Source organism: Varanus komodoensis, unplaced genomic scaffold (assembly GCF_004798865.1).
Source record: "Varanus komodoensis strain SLA01 unplaced genomic scaffold, ASM479886v1 scaffold22, whole genome shotgun sequence".
Classification (NCBI taxonomy): domain Eukaryota; kingdom Metazoa; phylum Chordata; class Lepidosauria; order Squamata; family Varanidae; genus Varanus; species Varanus komodoensis.
In genome coordinates, this window is record NW_025335606.1 from 9,146,037 (window position 1) to 9,171,046 (window position 25,010).

The 25,010-nt window shown below is 43.3% G+C and overlaps 1 protein-coding gene across 1 annotated transcript in view; it reads left to right on the forward strand.

Moving 5' to 3' along the window:
* DCC (DCC netrin 1 receptor) overlaps window positions 1-25,010 on the forward strand; it is a 647,852-nt gene that overhangs the window by 134,811 nt on the left and 488,031 nt on the right. The window contains exons 4-5 of the mRNA XM_044431047.1: window positions 9,765-9,915; window positions 11,114-11,250. Of these exons, the coding sequence (XP_044286982.1) occupies window positions 9,765-9,915; window positions 11,114-11,250 (288 nt within the window). The remainder of the gene's footprint in view (window positions 1-9,764; window positions 9,916-11,113; window positions 11,251-25,010) is intronic.

Consider the following 25,010-nt stretch of genomic DNA (forward strand, 5'->3'; position numbering starts at 1 on the left):
CGCGCTCACTTTTTTTTCTTATTATTGTATGCACCTCAGGGCAGTGACCTAAGCTCTTGCATAATGCAAAACCCTTTGCTGAGTGATGCTCCTATACAAAATACTAACATCAATGCTACTACTAAGAATAGTATTTTAGTTTACTCTAAAAAGTATAATCCATGAATTTCTTTTGTGATCCTGTGATATTGTTATGTATTTATATTTTTTCTTTGTATTCCCTTTTTATTTTAGAATAAAGTAACATAATTGTTCATGATAAAAGTAGTTTGATGATATTATTGAGGGAAAAAAAGTTTTTCTCCCCAATATTTAGTCTTCTTTTTCAACTGTCATCCATACTTTAAGCCTGTTGGTTCTTTCAGCTACCCCTAACATTTTAAATAGCCTGGCTTTTATAGCTGTTTCTTTGCACTTCACATATTAAGCCACAGAATATGACCCTATGCAATTTTTATTGTATTTGTTACCTGCTTTCAGGGTAAGAAGGTGGCTTACCCTGGAAACGTTTAAAGCAATAAAGCATGGAATGAAGAACATGCAATTATAGGCAGTAAGAAATGAAATCAGGTAATACAATGGAATGGGAAACGTTAGAGCCTTCGATACAATCAAGATCTCTGACTGTAGGACAAGGATCATGTGATCTGTGCATTCAATTCCAGACCTAGAAGTTAATAAAACAGGAGGGGGCGGGGGAGGAAACGAGCTTGACTACTGGAAAGGTAGCAGTGCCACCTATTGCTTATGCCAAACATACAGGAGACTCTTTCCATAAGCTTTGCATATGCATAAAACTTACAGACAAACTAAGACAAGCACAGTTACTGGCTAACTCTCTATGATGGCCCAGACTAGATGTGAGTTGTTCCCCTAAGATTTGGACACATTACTTTGAGGAGCACAAAACTGTGAAGATAGTGAAGTGCCAATCTTCTGTTTACTCAGGCTCATATGAAGGATACACCGAGGGATCCGTCTTCCCTTATACAATATTCTAATTGCTCCTTTTATATTACCTTCTAACAAGAGCTTCTCAAAATTTCATCTGGTCCCCACCTGATCATATTTCAATATCAAAAGAATAACGATATGTCTTGTTCATAAGGAGTGATAGATGGAAAGAAGCTTTTCCTTTGTATTTGAGCTTCCGTTCCTGTTATGAGAATGAATATTTTAATTCTTGTAATATTCAGTGTTCCCTAGCTTTTACAACAAATTCAAATCTGCAGTTTCTATGCTGTCATGCTAGCATGAAAGGAGAGAGACTAAAGTTCAGTTTTGTTTTGTAATTTTCCAGGTTTTCGAAAAAATACAAAACTATTGTCTGTAATCCTTTGATAGTGGTTGTAATTAAGAGTGTCAATACATGAATGCATTTAGCATAGCCATTCTGACTATCATTATTAACAGGAAAGATTGAAAGGTAACTGATTACGAGCTTCCCTATTTCATAACTGTATTTATATGCGCTATTTTCCTTCTGTCATGCTCTCAGTCTGTCCTTCTGTCCTGCAGTCCTTTGGCAGGGATGCAACAAGAGCTGGAAAAACATGGGATTTTGCTCACAAAGCATGTGAGCGTGACTCAGCCAGAGCTCCAAATGTGAGCGATAGCAAGAGCATCTATCTGCTGATATCCCCAAATGGAGGGACACAGTCTTGCATTTATCTCATCCAAATTCCCAATCGCAGACAAACATTTCCGCTTTAGGCACATTTTTGTAATGGAAAAATTTAGCTCTTCGTTCCTCAATGCTGGGACTGTCTTCCCCAACAAACGGAGGTCTCTGTACACCGTGACTCATTCAGATGTGAGCCAAGCATCATGACTGCCCTGTGAAAATGGATTCCTGATGGAGCCCCACACATCAGTTATGGAGGAAATCTGTGCAATTTAGGAAGAAGTACTGGTTTCCCATTCATGAAGAGCAACTGACAATCGCAAACATGGCTGGGAATTGGGCAGGAGATGAGTGGCAAGCTGGCGTTCAGAGACGGTGTGCTGTGGCCTGCTAGTTGCTCGGGCTTGTTGGTTCCTCACAGGTATCTTCTTGGCCACAGGCCAAGAACAAAATGGTAGACTAAAAATACTAGCTCCTGGGTTCGCATAATTCCAGGACCTATTGTGGGCCTTGGGGTGTTGGGTAAACTAGCGAGGAGGAAGAAACTTGGTATTGAAGATCTAAGTTTCTTGTGCAATACTCCAGGCCAATCCTAGAAGATTGGTTGACTCTCCTCAGCAAATTTGGAGGGCATGAGGGGATTGGCGGGGGTGGGAGAAGTCCTGCTCTGTGTGGATGTCAAAAACACTCCTTAGAAATTCTGAGATGCCTTTCCAGTGACCACTGCTTGTACCTGTAAGCAGTGTAGGTTGATAGCTGTACTACCAGTGGGGAATTGTATCCACTCTGGAGTTCAGTCTGAACTTAAAATAAAAACAAAAATAGATATCCATGGTGATGAACCATATATACATATTAGACTTAACACGATGGATAACTCCTAAAAATTTTACACTACAGGCAAGACTAGATACCCTGTTCTCCTGATTTTGGAGTCAACAACTTCCACTGCCTTTAATCAAATTTTTAGCTAATAGCATGATAGAGATTTAGATAGTATTCTTGTCTTATGTATTGCTCTAACATGGTGTTGGAGGAGACTACCAATATAATCACAATACATTTCAGGAGTCCTGTGTTGTCTTTCAGGATACTATTTGGAAAAACAGTAGAATACTATTTTTTTTTTTAATTTTGTGTCGGTGGTAAAATTTTCATTTAATGTAATTGAGGCAGAATTTGTCAGGATCTGTTTTAATATCTTTCTCTATTATAATCAGAATAATATCTAGTACTACAAGAAAGTAATCACTTCTTGATTTTGTACCATGTGAATATCAAGATATATATAGCCCCTGGCTCTTGGATTAAGTTGTCACTAAACATCGATCAGCTGATTATGCGCTTGGAGATGGTGCAACCCACTAGGCCCTTCTGGAAATTAGTTTTTAGGGGTGGAGGCAAGGGGGTATTAAATTCACCTCAATGAAGAGGAAAGATATACAAGCATCTCTCTCTTGCTATGACTCTACTCCATTTCCGACTAAGGATGAGAAAAGCTTCCTATCTACCCTGCCTCCAGCAAAGAACCTGTCTCCATTTTCATTCCTGAACCACTTTTTGCACTTCTCCCAGTTCTTAGACTGTTATGGCCAATATCATCTATATTATTTATTTATTACAAGCATTTATATCCTGTCCTTCCACCAAGCACTCAGGATGGCTTACACAATATAAAATTACAATGTAAACCTCAATTTTTAAAACAATATAAACAACATAGCATAAACTTAGAAAAGAAAAGGGAGGAAAAGAATAGAAAATGCGACTGTGAACAGAGGAAAAAGAAAAAAAATCTTAAAACATCTAAAACCCTTGATTCTTAAAATGATGGTTGAATAAAAAGGTCTTTACCTGGTGCCAGAAGGAGTATACAATAATATTATTGTATTCCTAATCACTATGTGCAGATAGGAAAACTGGACAGCAAAGAAAGTTGACATGAAGAAAACTGTTTCATTTCAAACACGGCACTGGAAGAGAGTTTTGGGAATACCCTGTATTGACAGAAAGTTGGACAAGTGGGTGCTAGACTGAATCAAGTCACAATCAAATAACAAAACAGAGACCCTCATACTTTGGACACCACATGAGAAAGCCAGAAGATGCCCATGCTAGGGAATCCCAGGCAGGAGAAGACGTGGAAGACCAAGTACAACCACAGCCTTGAACTTGAAGAGCTAAGCAGGGTTGTTGTGGACGGAACATTTTGGCGGGCTTCCATTCTTAGGGTCACCATAAGTCATAGGCAACTTGAAACTCACAGGAACAGCAACAGCAGCCCTGAGCTGGTTTCTCCTCCGTGTCCTGTGAGGATCAAAAACTTTCAATTGCTGTTGGTGTTGCAAAATATAAGAATCTAAAATCCATTGTGATTTTCTATTTTGGTGCACCGGCAGCACACTTGAGAAGGATGGAAAGGGGAAAATCTTTACTCTCACTTCAGAGCTACTGATACACCTACAATTGCTACAATCTTCTGGATAGATCAGGCTTTTAGAAAGAAGAGAAAAGGTTGTTTGGAAAATTGCGGGTGAAGGTTGAGGTGGATTGGTTCAGGAAAAGAAGCCAAACTATTTCAGATGGAGGGTGTCGATACTGTGACCTATTTCGAGCCAGGGCAGCATGAGCAAAGTGAGTGCCACCACTTCTAATTGTGCCATGCCGTTAAAAATGTGGCTAGTCTTATTTCTTCTCGTTCCGCTCCCTTTTGTCTTGCTTATGTTTTGTGTCACTCACAGATTTTAATCTCAAGATAGGGAGCAAAGAAACCCACCATGTTTCAAGGCAGAGTTGATCCCCCCCCCCCCCGCATGGCTGTTTTATCCTTACGGAGGTCTTGTCCGCAGCCTATTTCATTTGCTGCTTGGGCACTGGTGACAAGTCTAGGAAGCCCCCTGGGCAGCGTAACTGCAGTGGCCTTCCTTCCCTAATTTCTGAGTAGGTTTATCTCTAACTGGCCCTTCCTTTTCTTGTGTATCATCCTTGTCACCTGGCTGCTTCCCCTTTCCTTGTGGCTGCTCAGGAGTGCTGTCGCTCCCAGAACAAAAACAGGGAAACAAGGAGTTTGCAGTGGGGAAGATGAGGAGCAGGTCCAAGAACGTCAACAGTAGGACAGGGATGTCCACTTTTGGAAACTGTCCTTCTAACTTCTGCAGATTTATGTCATGGTTGGTCCACTCCTGCAAAGTGAGCAGAGCCAAGTGGGAGTCTGTGAACACCTGTGGGACCCTGGTTGAGCAACTGGCAACCTCATCCATCAGGGGCAGACACCCAGTTTGTGGCAGTAGGATGCCAAAGAGGGGGGCCGCTAGTGATCCCTCTGGGCACCATTCCTGACAGCCTGCCTTCTTTTGCACTTGGTGCAGTCGGTGGTGGCCGGCATGCCAGGCTCCATTCCCAGGGACTAAGCAGCACTGGGCATGGAAGGGAGGGGCTGCTGGCACAGTTCAGGGGCTCGATTCCTGGTGAGCACCTCCTGAACACGGAGAGCCGTCACTGGAAACTTGGGTTCTGGGCTGCTGCAAAGCCGGGGAGCCAAGCCCAGGGAATATGATGGATTTGTACCCTCAGAGGAATTCTCTCGGAAGGAATATGGGCCCTTGAAAGGTGACCAGTCATGAGGTCCTTGATGGCCCTGGCTGCCTGCAGTCTCCTTCTTTCATGTTGTGATATCTGGAAACAATGCTCAGGTGGGTCTCTCAGGGCGTCTTGCTCTTTCTCCTGGTAGCATAGCCAGATTGATGAAATGGAAGGACCCATGTTTCATCTCCTTTCTTCACAATCTCATTATCACCCACAACAACCCAACCCACACAGGCTGAGTGATAAAGACACTGATGGATGGAATTGGGAGGTTGCATAATGCATCGATCCATGGTGGTGGTTTAGCAGATTGTCTGAAGCCAGCATTTTTCCCATAGGATGGTTTCTAGGTCTCGATGGGATGGTCTTGTATGTCATCCCAACTAACCATGGCTTGTAGCAGAGTTTAAGAAGCCCACTATGGCTTATTGTGTGGTCTGAACACAGACAACAAAATGAGTCATGGTCGAAGGAAGGAAGGAAGGAAGGAAGGAAGGAAGGAAGGAAGGAAGGAAGGAAGGAAACAGAGATCCCTTTGGTAGGAGCAGGAAAAATGTTTACCACTCTAAAAGAGGGGCTAGCAAGCAAGGAGAAAGTCTAGGGGAAAGCTGGGAAAAACCATCCCTCCCTGCTAGTGTCAGGGACACTTCAAAACCTGAAGGATCCTCCATGTGTGAAGCCAGCTTGTTGCTTTGAATCACAAGTCTTCCCCTGCCTCCCGCTGGCCTTTTATTCAAGTTTTGCTACTTCCTAAGGGGTTATCTCAAGGGTAGATCGCAACAAAAAGGGGGACCCCTGGAGTTTGCTAGCACCCCTAACCCCTCCAAACTTCCACCCATACCTCCAGCACCCTGTTTTATGCACACTTGGGAAAATAATGGAAGCCTAGGATCATGAGCACCTAAAGACCCTGTGGGTTGTGCTCCAAAGGGTACTTCCCACCCCTTCCACTCTCTAAGAAAAATAGATGTCAGTAGTTCAAAGCTACAATTCGATATGGACACTGCCCATGCAGACGAGTGTTCGTGAGGAATTGCAATTTTGCAGATGCAGACTCATTTCTTGTAATCTTTGTGTGTGGAAAGTACACTTTGCAGCAGACTCTTTAGGCACTTTTTTTGGAAGGGGGTGGGGTTCATATGGCCCTGGGCTTTCCTCCCTTTTCAAAATGTGGATAGGACAAAGGTACTTTTTAATGACTTGCTGCAGATCAAAGGAAGATCCCAGTACGCTTGCAGTGTCCCCTGGGATACTGCAGGAGGCCTGAGAGTGGGAGAAAGGAGAGAAGAGGAGGTTTAAGCCCAAGCTGTGCTTGATCGCTCAGAGCAGAGTAATTCTAACCACTGTGCATGGCTGAAATTCCCAGGACAGGGTTAATGTCCACCTACGATATCTTGCAGTTAGTGGCATCTGCACACATCTCTGTATACAACCCACTGCCTAAACATCATATTCTTGCATGCATTCATTTGAACTATTTCATTTTGTCCTTCCCTATCAAGCACACCTTTGTTACACCTAGCAATTAACAAAAAAAAAAAAAAAAAAAACATAAAAATGATGACAACAGAAATCTACCAAGCCTGGTATTGAAATCTAGAAATGCCTGGCTATGTAAAAATGTTTTCAGCAGGTGACTCAACAGTCTGTCACACTGGGGAGTGCACAGAAAGTTCTAAAGGTGAGTTGCCACAAAAGGGGAGGCCCTTCTGCCTGGTTTCTGCCGGATGTGTCTGTGCAGGAAGCTCTGTAAATCCGGATGAATGGGAAGTTTGGAGACTCCTGTGCTATACAGGGAATTTGGGTCCCCGGGGAAGGGCTCCTAATATTGTCCACCTATCTCTGCTGTGATACAAAGAAACTGAGCAAACTGTAAAGGCATTGAAGAGTTGCTGGAGTAAACTCACTCCCCAGAAGCAACAGAAGTAGACAGCCCTGGGGTTTCTACAGCAGAGTGTGGGAGGGAATTGGGTCCTTTTTTAGTGACATTTAGGAATGGAGGGCATCTGGCCTGCCTCATCAGTGTCACCTTAACGGACTCGCTCTCACCCAGCCGGTAGCGTGAGCAACCGCTTCACTAACAATGGAATTGAATTTGTGCCGGCCCCGTACATGATACTTGTCCCTTATGATTCAATTGAAATTGCAAATCTGACATGATAGTTGCCTTCAGCTGAACAAAACCCACCTGATTCACTGTTGCAGAAAGTAATTCAGGGCAAGAAGAAGGCTGTGTTATTTCTCCAGCAAAATAAATGGTTGTATCGAATGGCTCTTTCCGCTTTCACGCTTGTGCAGTGGGACTCAAAGCAAGTGGTGACAAACGACTGCCCCCTACTAGGCACGGTCCATTTATGTGGAGCAGACACAGCCAAATCCCATTTTTTAAAAAATGCACCACTGGGGAACACAATCCCTTTAAAAATGAGCTCCAATTATTTCACTTCAATCTGATTGCAGATTAAAACCCTCCCAAACCTTTTCAACATTTTATTGCACTACTTTAAAATTTACCCTTGAATTAATTAAAAGAATTGATAGTTTATGTTTTCCTACCCACCCACACCCACCCCGGCTCTCCCATTGTAACAGCATTCATTAAAGCAATTCACAGTGTAAGGAACAGAAAAGTTTTAATGATAATTACATAGCACTTTATGTTAATCGGGAGAGGAGATATCCATTATACATCTGGGAGGAAGCACTTCCTTCAGTTTTGAACTATTTTTTATAGAAAGATGGTAGCATTCATTGTGTTTAGAATGATTGCTTGTCTACTTTTAAATGTTAAAAGAAAGAGGGAATCAGATTTCAGAGCTATATCATGGCTAAATTTGGGGGTGTTTGAATGCAAAGAGAGCACAACAAACAAAGAAAAGGCACCTAAGAACTTCTGCATATTCTCAAGATGTTTCCTACAAAGTGGGAGGGCTTTATGAGTTTTCCATCTCAGCTCCAGGATCATCAGGACACTCTGCAAGCCTGGAATTCTGTGTTAGATGCCCTTTATCTAGAGATGGACAGGAGAATTTTGATTGTTAATTCTACTTCATGGCATCCTCCCAATTGGTTCTGGGTATCATGGTCATTCCAGTCTTCCCCGTATGGCCAACTGGTCTACAAAATCTTGAAGAAATTGGCACCAGGGTACCTGTGGGAGTATCTTATCCTTTCTCAGTTACTGATGTCATCAGAGGACATTCTCCTGGTGGTTCCACATGGACCCATGGAGTCTGCGAGGAACTAGAATCTGCAAGAAAAATAACATTTTGTTTATACAGAATTCCCTGCTTGTGACGTTCAAGCAGGCACCAAGTCCATGTTGTGTTCAGTACCTGCTGAAGACATCTTTGCTTTGTGAACGCTTTCTTGCTGACCAGCCACAACTTTAATTGTATTTAATGAATATTTTATTCTTTTATCTCTTTATCTTTGAACTGTCAATTACTGCAGTTTTTGCTTAAATTGGTAGGGAGGAGTATACAAATGTATAACATAAAATAATAAATCATAAAAATAGTAGAACATTGACCTCTGAGAAATTGCAGGTGAGAAGGGAAGGTCTGGAGTTGTCCTACATAGAAGTGATTGTGAGCTGTATCATGTAGCGTCACCTTTTATACTGCGTGTTCTGCCTTGAAGATGCAGCTAAGCATCTTTGCTGTGAGCAAAAGCCAAGCAACGTTCTGTAAAGATCAGCTGGGCCTGCTTTCCACCATCCTCCTGGAGTAGTCTAAATTCTGCTCTCTCTGCAAAGTCTCATGGCCGATAATTGATTAAAGTATTTCAATTGCATAACTGCTTCTCTTTGAAACCTTAATTTTAAATATACGTGCATGTCACCCAACCTCCGCTCATTGTTAAGGACTGAAGAAACTGTGAGCACGGAAAGACACATAAGAAATGAAAACTAGCTATCTTATTGAGGTGAGAAGGCTCTTGTGAATTTTTGGTTATTCATTCGTATTCATGCAGCTCACTCTTGGCCAGGATGCTCCTCCAAGACCTCTGAGCTTGGGGTGGGAGGCTAGCCTGCGTCTGCATTTCCATGCCCGCTGTGTTCAGCCTTTCTCATCCCAGTAGACTTGTTCTCGTAGCTGGGACTCTTAATAACCATGTGTCCTCCTAGGCACTCCTGAGAACCATGAATGTATCCTGAACTCTCAGATCCATCATTTAAAACTGGCTCCTAGCAATTCATCAGCAAAAGATTTAGTTAATTCTTTTTCCTAATAAGCCTGTTCAGATTAGGTATGATAGATTACTCTATTTATGGCCCGTGTCAGTTTGCTGTTTCTTCCATGACAAATCCATTCTATCCAAATTTTAAAACAATACATACACAAGTGAAAACCCACATTTATTTTCACATGCAATTTTTGCTAGGATACATTCTCGTACCCACTGGATGAAATAGTTTACCTAATATGTGTAAGCATGTGTGTGTGTGTATAAATAAACTATTCCCACTGTTCATCGTTAAGCACTCTCCCCGGCAGTTCCTGAGGCAAGGGACCTGATTATTATGTAATAACCATTCCTTTTCCTTTCACAGATCCCGGACTGCACAGACAACAATTTTTTCTACAAAGACCATCAAACGTGGTAGTTGTAGAAGGGAAAGATGCTGTGCTAGAATGCTGCGTTTCCGGCTATCCAGTTCCAACATTTACATGGCTGAGAGGAGATGAAACAATTCCCTTCAGGTACTTAGTTTGTGGGTTCTTAAAGATACACTGGGGGTGAGGACAAGCATCATCTTCTGCTGAGCTATCTGGATTTGTTCATGTCTTCCTTGTGTTAAGACCAATACTGAAAAAAGAGAACACAATAAAAAGGGGTGCATCTTGGATTCTACAAGCCCGTGCCCAGGGTTGCTGGAGTCCTACTCATGGGAATGCATAAGTTCCCCTCCAGTTTAATGGAATGACAGTGGTTATTACAAAGAGCTTTATTTCAAGGTGTGCCCTGAGGATACACATTTTCTCCCAATTTCTTCCTGGTTATGTTGTTCTGAGCCACCTGCTTCTGAGGAGCTCTGTCGCATGAGCTACTGGCTATTCTTTTTAACGGGGTTGCCAGGCTCTGCAAGCAGACCGTGTATGCATGATCTACTCTTCATACTTTCTGTTTCTTCCACCCATGATGCATGCATCAAAGTACCATCATAGTTCCTTTTTTTCCAAGCATGTAGTCATGTACAGCAGTGTATATCCACTTAGAGGGCCCTTGGGCCGAGTTGGCAGAAAATAAATCTGATAAATAAATAAGTAAATATTAAAATAAATAATAATAATTCTATTAAAAATGTTCATGAATGATCTCTCTCTCTCTCTCTCTCTGTAATGGAAAGAACGGAAGAAACAAACCAGAAGAGTTTCTGTAAAAGCACACCACACATTCACCAGAAATTTAGGATTCACCATGCAATATTCTGTAACGAGCAGAGCAGCATGCAGGGCAGGGACAACTTACATGAGTCTAGCCAGATGGAATGGGGAAAATGTGTGCATCCCTGGAAAAGCCTTGGGAAACTGAGAAAGGGTTCTTTGATCCTTATAGGAATTCCCTGCCATGAGAATCTGTGAGATTTAAAGTCCAGTATCTTAGGTCCAGGTTACCTAAAAGACTACCTTCACTCATTCCACCCTGCCTTCTCCCTGGCAGCTGATGGCTACATTCTTTGAGTCCCTCCCAAAGCCAAACAATATCAGTTTCAAGTGGTTTTTATCTGCCATGGTCATCCTTTACTGGTGCATGTATACAATATACACTGTTGTTAAAGTAATGTGAGCAATGTGAATGCTATTTTAACAGCGCATTGATGTGATATAAATCTTTAAAAATAAGCAATATAGTAGAGATCACACCTTATTCTGAGTGAAGATCTTTTGTCTATTCCAGGTCCAAAAAGTATTCCTTGTTGGCTGGCAGTAACCTGCTAATTTCAAATGCAACAGATGATGATTCTGGGACATATACTTGTGTAGTGACCTACAGGGATGAAAACAGCAGTGCGTCCGCAGAGTTCTCCGTACTGGGTGAGTCCTGGGCATTTGCATGTTGAACACGCTCCTTTACAATCCAAAGACGGATTTGGTTTCCTTCATCTGGTTGATTTTCTTGAGCAGTTTAAGTGTTTGTCAGGCATTTTCACATGCATATGCAACACCACAAAAGTAACATTGTACATACTGAAATGGTCTGAGACTAAAAAATAAGATTTACTGTTATTGTTTGGATCATTGTCTGAGTAATGGGGAAACTAATATACTCAGTCCTGTACATGGTAGCTAATTTCAGATGATAATGGTGAATTTGACTTGTCATGAAATCATGGCATTTGGGAAGTTCATTATATAATGTGTTCTTTGCAAAACCTTTACACGCAAAAGTGGTGCCCACACATGTCTGCCTGACATGTGGCAGAACACTCCGTGCCCGTATCGGCCTTATCAGCCACCTGTGGACACACCGTGGACAGCTCACAACCCGTTAGATGTCAAGGTCCTCATTGAAAACGATGGACAATCATCACATGCAAAATGGTTTCATTTGTCTTACCGAATAGCAGAAATCTGTACAGAAATATGGATGCTCTTAAACTTCCAATAACAAGTGAAGTTTGGATTCAGACTTGGAAGAAACTATGCAAGATTTTTCATCCCCTTTCAGTTTGTTGAGTCTATGAAGGGTTAACACAAGCATGATTGCCAAAAAATAAACAAAACTAGGTTGTAAAAACGATGCCGCAGGGATGGAAAAAATAACTGGAGTGGATTTCTTTGACAAAGAGGGAATGGCTACTTTCTTGTCTTCTTAATCTTGACCTGCTGTATAAAAACTTTCGGTGCTATGCTGAACCTTGCAGAAATGTGGGGGCAAAGATTAGTTTTCAGAAGGGCAGCAGCAGGAGACTCAAGTTTTTGGGGAACAGAATGGTTGTCGCCATTCTACTTAGTTCTGTGAGAGGGGCAGGTGTTCAGAAGCGTATTAACCACATTGGATAGAGAGATGTCAGGTACTGGATGGCAAGATTTCATGAGTTCAAAGGCATTTCCTTGTTTTCTTGCTTACCAGGAGGCTATGTGCTCAGGAATATTTTGTGCATCCCCTGGCTTAATTGCAGATTGGCATATGTGTGCATTATTTTGTTCATAGTTTTCTTACTCATAAGTTCCATCACATGTTCAAGGCTTAGGCTAAGATGGGATTTTCGGAATGGGTGGATGGTCTGTAGGCATGCACCCATGCACTCATTCACATGATAGACCAGGGCTGCGTCTTCGGATCCATTGGCAGCAATTTCAGAAGTTCCTTTCTTAGGGATCAGTGTAGATCCTGGCAAGAGCAACCTGTCCCTTGCTAGCAGGCCGCTGGACAAGGAGCAAGAGAGAGGGGGAGGGAGAAAGGAGAGGGGAGGAGGAGAAGTGGCAGGAAGGAGGGAAGGAGGGAAGAGGGAGGATGTACCCACATTCTTTCCTCTCTGACTCCACCACCACAACCTGTCGGCTTTTCCACCACTGCCAGAAATCCCACAAACCTTAAGGGAACGCAGCCTGAAACAGAAACAGAAACAGAATGGCTCCCCACTCCTGTCCTAAAGCATAGCTTTATTAGTCCTTGGTCAAAATGTGACCTGGCTTGAGGCTTGGGTTTAGCATGTACATAGACATGCTTCCTGGTTCACAGTTAGGTTTGATGTTAGCTTGCATTTTGCTTCACATCTAAGCATACAGTCCTTGGCTGGCCAGGGTGTATATCAGTCATATTTGTTTCCCATCTAACTGCTGATTGGCTCATTAAGGTGTATAGTTGATCCTCCCCTTCATTCAGGTGTTGCCCGGCTTCCTGGGACTTACGGCTTTTCCCTGTCTAAGTGTGTCCTGCCTGCTGCATGTTTATTCTTTACCCCACCTGCGGATTCATTTAATCATCTGTCCTCTCCAGGGCGCTCATGCTCCTCCTCTCTCAGAAGTTCTGCTCCATTTGCTGAAATGTGTCCAATGATCAGATTTCTGTTCCCTCCCCTTCCCTCCCCCTCTTGCTTTCTTGCCTTCATGCTTGCTTTCTTGTTCTTTTAAACTGGTTTCCTTATTCCTAGCTGCCCGCTTGCCATTGTTGCCAGGATCGAAACCAGCAATTCTACCAGTTCCTCGCATCACAAATCCACATCCTCTACCACTCTACATGCTGGTCTGGCTGCCAGAGCCTGCACACAGACACACACACTTGTGCACACACAAACAAGCTGCTTGGGTGTATAGACTGTTTGCTGTGGATCAGGATCTATTGGTGGCAGGAAGAACAGCAGGGCAGGTTTCTTCTCCGTCTGGCCCATCAGCAGACATTGCACAGAATTTGACCACTTCGTGGCACTGAGATTCTGGCAGCCGGTAGCAGAAATAACAGGACTTGATGAAAGTTGGAAGCACCATCGCCTTCTGTGCAACCTGGTGAGCAATACAGTCTAGCACGTTGCCCCTGCTTTCTTCCAAGTATAAAGGCTCCTGTCTTCTAAAGATAATTCATTAGTTAAGTAAGTGCATAACTTAAAAGAGATGTGATGGAAAATGACTCGCATCTTTGATCAAAGGCTTGATTCTGCCGGTGTGTCAGTTTTTCATGGAATCCAGAACTCTACAAACAGTAAATTTTGAGAGGTTGTTTTTAATTATTGAACAATAATGAGTTCCCTAAAGGCTATTCCACATGTGCCATATAGATAATACATGCTCAAACAATAGGATGGTATCACCACAGTGCTTATTTGCATCTGGCTTTAAAACATATGCATAAAAATGGCTTTCATTAGCAAACAAAGCCTTAATTTGGATTACAGGAGATTTGATTCAAGCATAACAATATCCCTTTATTTAGTCACAATATGATGTTACAGAAATTATGCATAATGGGAGTTCTCAAATCTGCAGTTTCTGGCCCATTAATGTTTCAAGAGCTCCAAAGATTTCATAATGACAAAAGGTTTTGGTTTTTTTTCTTTTTGGTTAATATTGTTTTGCGTTGGATTTGAGGGCCTGCACAATGTATTAGAATTGTGCAGATAAACCTTTGTCAATTGCATTGCTCAGATCCAAAGCACAATGTGCCAAGCTGGGGCTTGGGCACATCAAGGATTGGAACTGAGGGGCGTAATGGTCCCCTCCAGCTCTTCTACTCCACGAGTCTATGAATTTGTTGGTACCATGAAACCTATTTGGAAGTGAGTGGATTACTCTGGGTTCCTGCTCTGCAGTAGTAATGGTTCTCCCTCCTTCCCCCCACCAAAACAAAAACAAAAAACCCTCCCCAGGTAGTACAAAACAACTGTAGGAGCCTGACTGATGTGAGACAAAACCTATTTGGGGATTACTGGAAGAGTTTCAGAGAACAGGTCAATCCATGCAGCTAAATAACCCAAATTACCCACAAATATGGATTCTGATCAGTTTGTAAGTATGGAAGCCTGACTGACTGGTTTTCATGGAAGCCATTTCGTGTGGCACATTGATGCGAGAACTGTTCATTGTGAGTTTTATTCCAACAGTTATGAATTGGTGGAGCTTATGAGAATCAACTTTCTAATTGGACCTTAGAGAATACTAAGTAAAAATGTCAAGAAATGAATGATGATGGAGAGAGACATTTTCCAGTTGGTGTGCTGTGATCCGAAAAGATGCATATTTGAAAAATTCAGGAAGGGAGAATTTAAAATTGAGATTCTGGTACAGTGGTGGCATTAACATATTAAGAAGTGGTTTTAATCTGTGTTGAAATTGTTGTTACTTGCAGAAGGCTAAATCACAACTTTAGCAAGAACTTTCAAATACACATACAGATTTTTATAGCATTGTATTTTAATTATATCCTTTTCTCTCAGTGGATGACTAGTTTGATATATGTGAGTGTGTCAAAACAAAGAATTCTTTCTCTCCGTCCCTTTTTGTTTGACTTTTCTGAAACAATGTTACTATTCATTACATTTAAAATGTATGCTCATTAAGGAATGAAAACAGTTGTTAAATAGCAGCTTGCATATTCAAGTCATTTTTCCCCTTTCCAGAAACAATTGGTGGGATTTGGGCCTGTGCAAACAGAACAGCATGTTGTTATGTTTCCATCGCTATGCTGCTTAGCAACTGTCCTATTTTGACAAAGAGAGTTCTTCTGCGAAAGACACCCCTCTGATGGACTAGCTGGCATTAGTCACTGATCGTGTGTGCCATAATATTGAGTTTTCAATCTTGCCAGCCCATGTTGCAAAGTTTCAGCTTACACTTAGAAACTGGTCCACTGGATTCCTGGAGACTCGTCTTCTCTTCCATATACATAGCTGGCCACCATGAAGGAACACCATTCTGGTTTCCTATCTTGTGTGTGTGGTGGTGCAGGACACAGCCATTTCTTTGGCTACATCCATCTTACTGGTGATTAGGGAAGTGTGAGAATATGTTGCGACAACCCGGATTCAGGCTGGGCACCAGGGAAAGCTTCCTCTCTGCCAGAGCAATGCGACAGTGGAACCAGCTGCCTGGAGGGGTGGTGGGCTCTCCCACACTGGAGACATTCAGAAAGAAAGTGGGCAGCCATCTGGGTGGGATGGTTTGACTTGGTGTCCTGCAACAGCAGGGGGTTGGACTGGATGGCCTTCATGGCCCCTTCCAACTCTACCATTCTAGGATTCTATGTCTGAGGGTGGAAACATGCCAGATTCCCCGGATTCTCCCAGCCATTAATCCAACTTCCTGGTGATTGTGCTGAGCATTCACACAGTTGCCCACCAGGAATCAGGTTTGCACAAATGCTGTGCAAGAGGTGGCCATCTTCCAAGCATGTGACCTGTAGCCTTCTTTTTTGTTTGTTTTTTGTGCTGAACATATTGTGGAAGCAGATTGTTCATTGCATGGCCTGAGCTCCATGGACTTTCTCTCCTCTTGGCTTGTTTTCTAACCAAGGGCCAAGCCTAAGAAGAAGTCTGAAGAGCAGAAGCGGATCAGATTTTTGGATGGATCACCCAATCCTACTGGAGACATTCAGAATTCTTCCGGATTATCATCTTGTTTCATGCTCAGAGGGCCGGACTAGATGGCCTAGGAGGCCCCTTTGACTTGCTCTGTTTCCATGTTTCTGTCTGCTCAGAATGCCACAAGCCCAGTAACTTTGCAATTCTTGCCCTCTTTCCTGCTCCCTCCTCTATGTGTGTCTAGCTAAATGGAGAAACACCAGACTCTGGGAAGTTTCAGCTCACACTGTGAATGTCTCACCTCCAAACCTCCACTCCATTGTTACTTCTCATCCCCAGGCTGGTTGCTAGTGAGTTTTCAGACCAAACATTTTCTGATGCATCTGCCCCTCACTGAGAGATGGCCATGAGATTGTGATCTAGTGCTTTGGGAAAGCAGTCCACCAAATCTCACTGGAGCATCTCTTTGCTCCTGGAATTCACGGGGTATTCCAAGAACCAGCCATACTGGTTCTTTCTACAATTTGGCTGGTTCTCAGGAGAACCTTGTACCACCTTTCCAGGTGAGGACTATTAAAATAGGACTGGGGACAGCATGCTGTGGATTTGTGAGCCAAGTCAGCTGGCTTAAGCGACTGCACACCTTCTAGCAGAGGCAAACAGTGCCATGTGTTTGAAGGAAAGTATTAAAATTGGCAACCCACAGAAGCGGGCTTAACACTCTGTACCTTATCACATCGTTAAGGAAATCAGTATGAATTCAAAATGACATCCACAAACCATTGCTTTAAGGCAGAGAAAAGAAAATACAAAGGAAGTAAGATCTTTTCTTCTCGCCAGATCTGAAACAAGAATTGACCCATAGAGTCCCTACTGGTAAGCCTCAGCATAAGAAAGGCAGAACAGTTTTCCGATATTCCACAGTATTCTTATTATTTTACAGCTTAGCTCCATGATTGCGTGTGATGGAGATGTAGGGAATGTGTACTTATTTCTGGTTAAGCCTTGTTCTTAGGTCACTCCAACAGCCAATGCTTTCTCTCATTATTTTACACACAGACACACACACACACACACACACAGTGGTGGTGGGAGGGACGGAGAGATAGAGATGATAGAGATAGAGACAGAGATGATAGATAAAGAAATAGAGAGAGAGAGAGAGAGAGTTGGACACAGCTCAGTTCCACCAGCCCCTCTTGCCTATGCATGATTGTCTTAACATGTCAACAGGAAGTTATCCCAGCTGCTTCCTTGATGAGTTCAGATCATGGGCCTATGGATGCTGCTGAAGTGTTTGTCAACAGTCAGTAATTGGAGGAGGGCCTAATCCAGTGGGGGTGCCCATCCACTTCTGAATGCAGGGGATCCTAGGGATCTGGTGCTCACAGATGCAATCTTCACTTCCTTGCTGCTCCTTCCCTCCTTCCTTGCAAACCAGTGTCAGGGTTTATTTTGGCCGTTGCCTCATGGTGCTTTGGAAGAGGAGGGTGGAAGGACAGAGCACCACCTGGTTGCCTTATATCCTTGCAGACTCGTTTTCCTCCCCTCTGATGGAATGGCCTTTTAGCCTTTCTTCAAGGAGGTTCCTGCAGCCTTTGAGAAGCACTTGGTGCAGTTCCTTCCATGCTTGCTTGGTGGTAGTGGCGGATGATCTAAATGCAGATCCCCTGCTCTGAGGTCAGAGCTCTTCTCCATCCTTGGATCTGGGCATCTGAAAATCCCGTGGCCCTCTAAACATCGTCGGGAAGTTCTAGGCTCATTCTGTTTGAACACATCACGTTCTGTAAAGTCAGCCAAATAACTTAACATCTCTTGGCCAGAATCCTAGAATCGTAGGAATGGAATGCAGAACCTGGGATATTTCTTACCAACATTTCCAAACTCCACTTTTGAAGTTTGCTCCAGCTAACTCTCCTTTTTGCTTGCTACCTGTTTTGTGGTAGTTCAAATGGTGAAATGTGACAAAAATAACCTCCAGGTTAATAAAAACTTTGCTCAAATATAGCATGACAGTAAATAACTTAAGAACACAATAATTAAATTAACAGCAACAATCAATAAAAAAACCACTGAAACAACATCATAGAGACTGGCCTGAATGAAATCATATTTCCCAACAGAATGTCAACACCAGGTGATAATGCAATGCAAGCTGCCCAGAGATCCTCACGTTACGGGTACAGCATACACATGTAACAAACAAGCAAACAAAAATGTAGCAACTTCATGTAGCAACTTCAGTAGGAAGTTCCGGAGGTGGGAGCCACTACTAAAAAGGCCCTTTCTTCTGCCCCCGCCCCAAACATGCCTCTGAAGTGGTGGGAGACATCCACTAGTCTTCCTAATGGACAGTTCAGTGAGGAAAATACTATGCAGTTCTGTTGCACATAGAAATAGGCTCCAAGAACATTTTTTTTTTAACTGATCCCTTTACAAAGATGTGGAAATGAACAAAGAGTCTCTTCAAATTACACACCAGAATCAAATTTCTCCCAAGGGGCTCAAGTGGGAAAAAAGAGGGCATATCATGCAATTACTTATGAAACGAACACATTCAAATATAACTGAATAAAGAGTTGGTTTCTTGCACAATCTGAATTGTGATAACTGGTAGTTGGAAAGAAGTAGGGCCACATTGTCTGCATATGTTCCTACATATTCTCAGGGTCTAAACGATAAGATTTCTTCAAATAATGATATCTTCAGAAAGTGGCCGCCTGACATACAGAAGCAGGGAGTTCTGCAGAAAGGGGTCTTCATGACTGGAATTTCTACTGTGGATGGAAAACCACTGGGCCAGAGGTCTAAGCAAGACCACTAGAAACATCACATCCGATGATCTCCGAAACCAGGGAGGCCGATAAGTGAGAAGACCTTCCCTCAAGGATGCTGGTCCCAAGTTCATTAGGACTGTATAGGCAAGTAGCAGAACCTTCAGTCTGACCCAGTAGGGAACAGGAAACCGATTCCCTCAGCAAGGGAGCTTCATGTGGACCATTTTGCTGTCTGAGTCAAGGAACAAGAAAGAACTAAGTGGTGTCCCCTCTTTTCCCATGGACAAAAGAATGGACATCTTTTTCTAACGCTGATGATAGACACCTCCTGAAGGCAATAGACTGACTCACAGTACACACATCTTCCCTACAACACCTGGCTACTGTATCACCAGCTGCGGCTTGAAAAAACGGACTTGCTTCAACTGTCGGTGGCCTGGTCCTGAGATGCACGCTGGAAAAGGGTGGCTACTAACAACAGGCAGGGTTTTACATTCTGCACTAGCTCCAGCTACTGGACCAGCCTTGGGAATAGGATGGGTGGGTAATTTATTTATTTATTTAAAAAATTTGTGGGCCGTCCATTGCTATCGTCTCTGGATAGCTTACAACATTATTTCAATCTTCGGTAAAATAAGATAAATTAACGATTCCACACTGAGCATTATTTAAAATAAATTAAATAAGTCTTGCACCATTAAAATTACTATATGCTAAAATATTGGCCAGATTAAAAGGTCTTGACGTGGCGCCGAAAAACATATAATGACGGTGCAGGCGGACATCTCTAGGGAGCACATTCCATAGTCGGGGTGCCACCGCAGAGAAGGCCCTCCTCGGAGTACTCTGTCTCCTGACCTCTTTCAAGAGGGTTCCTGGAGGAGGGTCTCTGCTGCCGATCTTAGGGGCAGGAGGGCATGTAGGGAAAAAGGCGTTCCTTTAGGTATCCTGGTCCCAAGCCGTTTAGGGCTTTATGGGTAATAACCAGCACCTTGAATTGAGCCCAGACTTCAATGGGAAGCCAGTGAAGCTAGTAGAGGACTGGGGTTATATGAGAATAATGCCCAGTCCCCAACAGCATCCTGGCAGCAATATTTTGCACCATCTGAAGTATCCGAACTGTCTTCAAGGGCAGCCCCATGTAGAGCGCATTGCAGTAATCCAAGCTGTACACCCATAAAGGAATATGTACAAATCAAGGCCTGTCGCAGTCCTTCTTTTCTGTTTGTGCTGATGTGTAAATGCCCACCCTGCGTGTGTGTGTGTGGAGAGGGGGGATGGTGGGATCCTTTCAGCTGTTTTTGGAGTTTTGCCTGATGTTCGAAGAGCTGCATTTCAGATGGACCCTGGGAAAAGGTCAATGGGGAGTGAATTGAAGTGAATTGCACCATCTCAGAGAGAGGGGAAAATGCTTCTCACATCTCCCTTTCTGCCATTTAAGAATCATGACATGATGCAAGGATAAGGCTTTGCCAAGTGGGATTTGCCATGGTAGGTATTTCACGAGCCCAGCTGGCTGGAGCCGGGGGTCAGACTAGATGGCCCGGGAGACCCCTTCTGACTCACTGTTTCTATGTTTCTAAATGGTATCCTGCCTTTCCAGAGACCTTTAAACATAGATCTATGAATGCTAACATTACAGAATTATACCAGGATGCCCCACCTCTTCTGCAATATAATTAGGCTTTAGGATTCTTTGTCCATGGTACAGCTAGATAATATTTTATTATTTTTAGGCATGTTGACCTTTTAAATGGCATTTTTAGGAAAGATTCAAAAGTATATTTAATCAGCACGGTAAGCTTTTTTGTTCACTTGCAGAAGGATGAGAGTTCAGCATTTAATTAAAGTGCATTTGGAAATAGTGTTTGTTTTATTGTATATTGTTCTCATCAGATTTCTAAATAGTTTTCACGTACTTTTGGTTGCAGCTGGTTTTAGGAAATCAGGACTCATTTATCTAGTCTCCATTTTAATTCTTTAACGCTTCTTAAATATAACGGTTTTCTGTCGGGCAAAGCTATTTTATTCAGAATTACTGAGAGCAGTGCAATATTATATCTGTTGATGCCAGCACATTAGTAACTGTTAAAGGCGTTCATGAGACTGATTCCAAACAGAGTTCCTTTGCCTTGCTGCATTAACATCAGCAATTACTTACCGAACTCTCAAAGGTGCCCTTAGTTTTGTAATATGTGCCTTCAATGTACACAGTCCATGGGCATAAGTAAAATACAAGTGTTACTGAGTGTCACAACATGTGCATATTCAGAAATAATGCCTCGAAACATGAGGTGCATCACCAAAAAAGGAAGGCCAAACAGGATGCTGTTTTCAAAACATTTCCATATTCCAATTTTTTACAGGTATAAATGCAAACTGGGAAATAATTATTACACTTATCTAGAAATCCTGTACATTTCTGTGTGAGAGTGATCTGCTCATCTCCATGCCTTGCTCAGTCTGCTGCCCAGATACTTAGTTGCTGAGCTGCAAATTTGTGCCTGACCCATCATGACACCATGGACAACACTCCTCCAGGCTCTCCTGTCCTCCACCATCCCTCAAAATCCACCCAAGCCCACTCCCACTACCCCAGTGACTCCATATAGCCACCTCACCCTCTCCCTTTTGCCATCAATTGTTCCCAGCATCAGGCTCTTCTCCAGGGAGTCCTTCCTTCTCATTAGGTGGCCAAAATATCTGAGCTTTATCTTCAGGATCTGGCCTTCTAAAGAACAGTCAGGGTTGATCTCCTTTAGGACTGACCAGTTTGATCGCCTTGCAGTCCAGGGGACTCGCAGGAGTCTCCTCCAGCACCACAATTCAAGGGCCACAATTCTTCAGTGCTCAGCCTTCCTTATGGTCCAACTTTCACAGCCATACATTGCAACTGGGAAAACCATAGCCTTGACTATACGCCTTGACTATACGCAATTTCTCAGCTGCAGTCCCCATCTGCAGTGATCTTGGAGCCCAGGAAACTAAAATCTGTCACTACCTCCATTTCTTCCCCATCTATTTTCCAGGAAATGATAGGACTGGATGCCACAATCTTAGTTTTCTTAATGTTGAGTCTCAAGCCAACTTTTGCGCTCTCCTCTTTCAGCCTCATCAAGAAGCTCTTTAGTTCCTTTTCACTTCCTGGATTAATTTCTGTCCAGAAGCATTGAGGAACTTAATTCTCCCAAGCTTTTAGCTTTGGCTGCAATCACGGTCTGCAGTGATCTTGGAGCCCAAGAAATAAACATAAAAGCCTAGATGATATTGATGGGCAAATCAGAGCCCTTCCTTGTGATGATCCTTTATTTTTATCCTGTGCGGGCACTGGATCATCTTCGAAATGCACGGACCATCTTTGTCCTGCTGCACCTGATGCAGAAGAAGGCTGTCTGTGCAGGTCCACTAGGAACGATGCTGTGCACTCTCCCTCTTCTGTACCACCTGAAGTGATGCCGCTGTACCTGACATGGAGAATGTGACTTGCTGGCCAGGAACGGAGCCCCTTGCAACTGCCGTGCAATGTCCTTGTTCCATGTCACCTGCAGCAGCCCTGAAGCTGTTGCACCTGTCATGCAAGAAGGTCGATAATGTGCGACCTTGATTCCCTGAGCATTTGCAGACTTCTTTTCGGCTCAGGTCAGTTTCTAAGGCCATGCCAAAAATTAGAGGAAGTCCGTGAATGCTTGAAGGATAGATTCCACTCGCTTTCATCCCAAACCTATCCTGGATCATTTCATGGTGTTCCTGCCTCTTTTTTTCCCCTCAACATTTACCTTCTGGCATCAGTGATGATAAATGGGGTTGCAAAGGGAAGGTCTTCCATTCAGACAGCTGGCTCCACAAGCGCCTCCTTCTTGGGGCCAAAATGAATGGCCAAACTGTGGAGCTGTGTAAGCTGAAGGCTTATGTTCTTTGTCCAACAGACTGCAAGTTGTGAATCTCGGCTCCCTTCTTAACATTTGTCATCTGGTCCTACATCAACCGTATTTGTCCAGATCACCTTTCAGGGTGCACACCCTCTCTGAGGTTGACTTGGCCAAGGAAGTAGTTCAACCGCTGCTCTTTAATTCAGTTTGTAAACAAACCCAAAGCTTTCTAATGCTTTCCACCCTCCCTCTCTCCACTTTTAACATTAGCTTGCTTATTGCAAACCATTTTTCTTTGTCATTCTCTAATTTCCCATAAGTAACTTCTGTAAAAAGGACAGAAAAGAAAAATGATCCCATTTGGGTAGAAGACAAAGGCTGACAAACTAGATCACTGGTTGGTTGTGCTTTCTTCCCCACGCTGCTTTGCTGCTGAGTTCCATGCGCCCTTGTTCTGCCCAAATAATACTCAACAATGCCCACAGTGCTGACATTTGTAGCTTAATAAGACCCTGCATAAGACTCGGTTTCTTGGTGTACAACAAGGTGAACTGACTGTTGCTTGGAATTTTGCTTCCCAGGCTTCCTGGGTCAAATACAGACTCCAGAGTCTCTAGATATCCTGTGCTGTGAAAATCACACTAGCCATACTGAAATGGCCGGTTGGCCATCCCTAGGTGTCTTTTGCAGCAACTGACTGGACCATTTCGTGACAAAGGGCGTTTAATCATTATTGTCGGGGCCACATGGAAGCAGGCAGGTGTGCCGTCTCCGAACTGCAGGACTCACCCGCTTTGCATCTGTGCTCACCCTGATGCTGTGAACATTCCATGAGCCACATTAAAACTGCTAGCTTGCCATCATTGGATGTCTTTTGAAACTGACGTACTGGCCGTATTCACATGTTCTGCCAAGTTCTGCCACGAATTGGTGGGGTAACACCAGAACATTGATTCTCGTGCTTCTAATGTTTGCGTTGCTTCTGCTTTGTATCTGCTTTCATCATCAACCCAGGAATGCTCCATCTGGGGTTGCTTGTCATGATATCTGGACCAGAATTCTAGGTTGTTGAGAAACAAACATCCCTGAATTTTAACCCATGGATTGGCATAGCATGTGGGTGAGGCTACTTCTGGATCAGCCAGCCTGACATTCCGTAACCTTTCTTTTGTCCCCAACTCCATTGTTGAGTCATCCCTGAGTCTTTTCCTGCTTCCATCCTTGATGGTGCTGATGGAGAATTGTTTGGCGAACGGTGCATGGCTGGCTTAGAAACAAACTTCCTCCAGTGAAGAGATTATGAAATAAACTTGGGAAAGCAAGCAGGAAGGCACTGCTAGATGAGATGGTTGACACTCTGCCATTCCAGGCCCAGCTCCCTCTTCCCTTGGGTTGTAACGGAATGGTGCCTCATCTCATCGGACCCTTCCTTGTCTGCCAGGCATACTCATGTATGTGTGCACAAAGACTGTCATACGTGGTCATGTGATGAGAGCTGACTCACTTGAAAAGTCAATCAATCCGGGAGTGATTAGCAGAAAAAGGAGAAGGGGCTGCCCCAGCACCCGTTGGCTAGACGCCATGAAGACAGACACTGGGATGGACATGGTGGTCTTGAAGGAAGCAGTGCAGGACAGAGAGCAATGATCCGGAGTGGCCAAGGGTCAGACACGAATGAATGGTTGATGCCAACGACATGGGGGAACAGGGCCAAACAGCAGATGAACCTCTCTCTAAAGCCAGTTTCCAACTCTTTCCTTCGAAGGCTTTTTTCTGTATGTGAAACCTGCCTTTCCAAGCATGAAATTTTAAGTGTCTTTTAAAAAAATGCTCACTCTTCTTTGATCACTAAGAAATTCAGAATTCTCCTGAAGACCCTGATAGGATGAACACAGTTCCCAATCCCTGCTCTGCCGCAATTCTGACATTTGGTGTATTCTGTGCTCCCTTTCTTCTGTTGGAAATAGCAGATTTTCAGAATGCTATTAATGGCAAACTTACCCTCACTACCAGATCGACTCTGAAGAGGAAAAAATGACACCAGATCAGGGTTTGGCCTTCATCAAAAGATTTTTCTGCAGACATTCTACACTCTGGATTGAGTTAGATGATTCATATTGCATGCCCCATTTGTACCAGAATTATCACCAAGAGTGTGGTGTAGTGGTTAAGAGCACAGGACTGGGACTCAG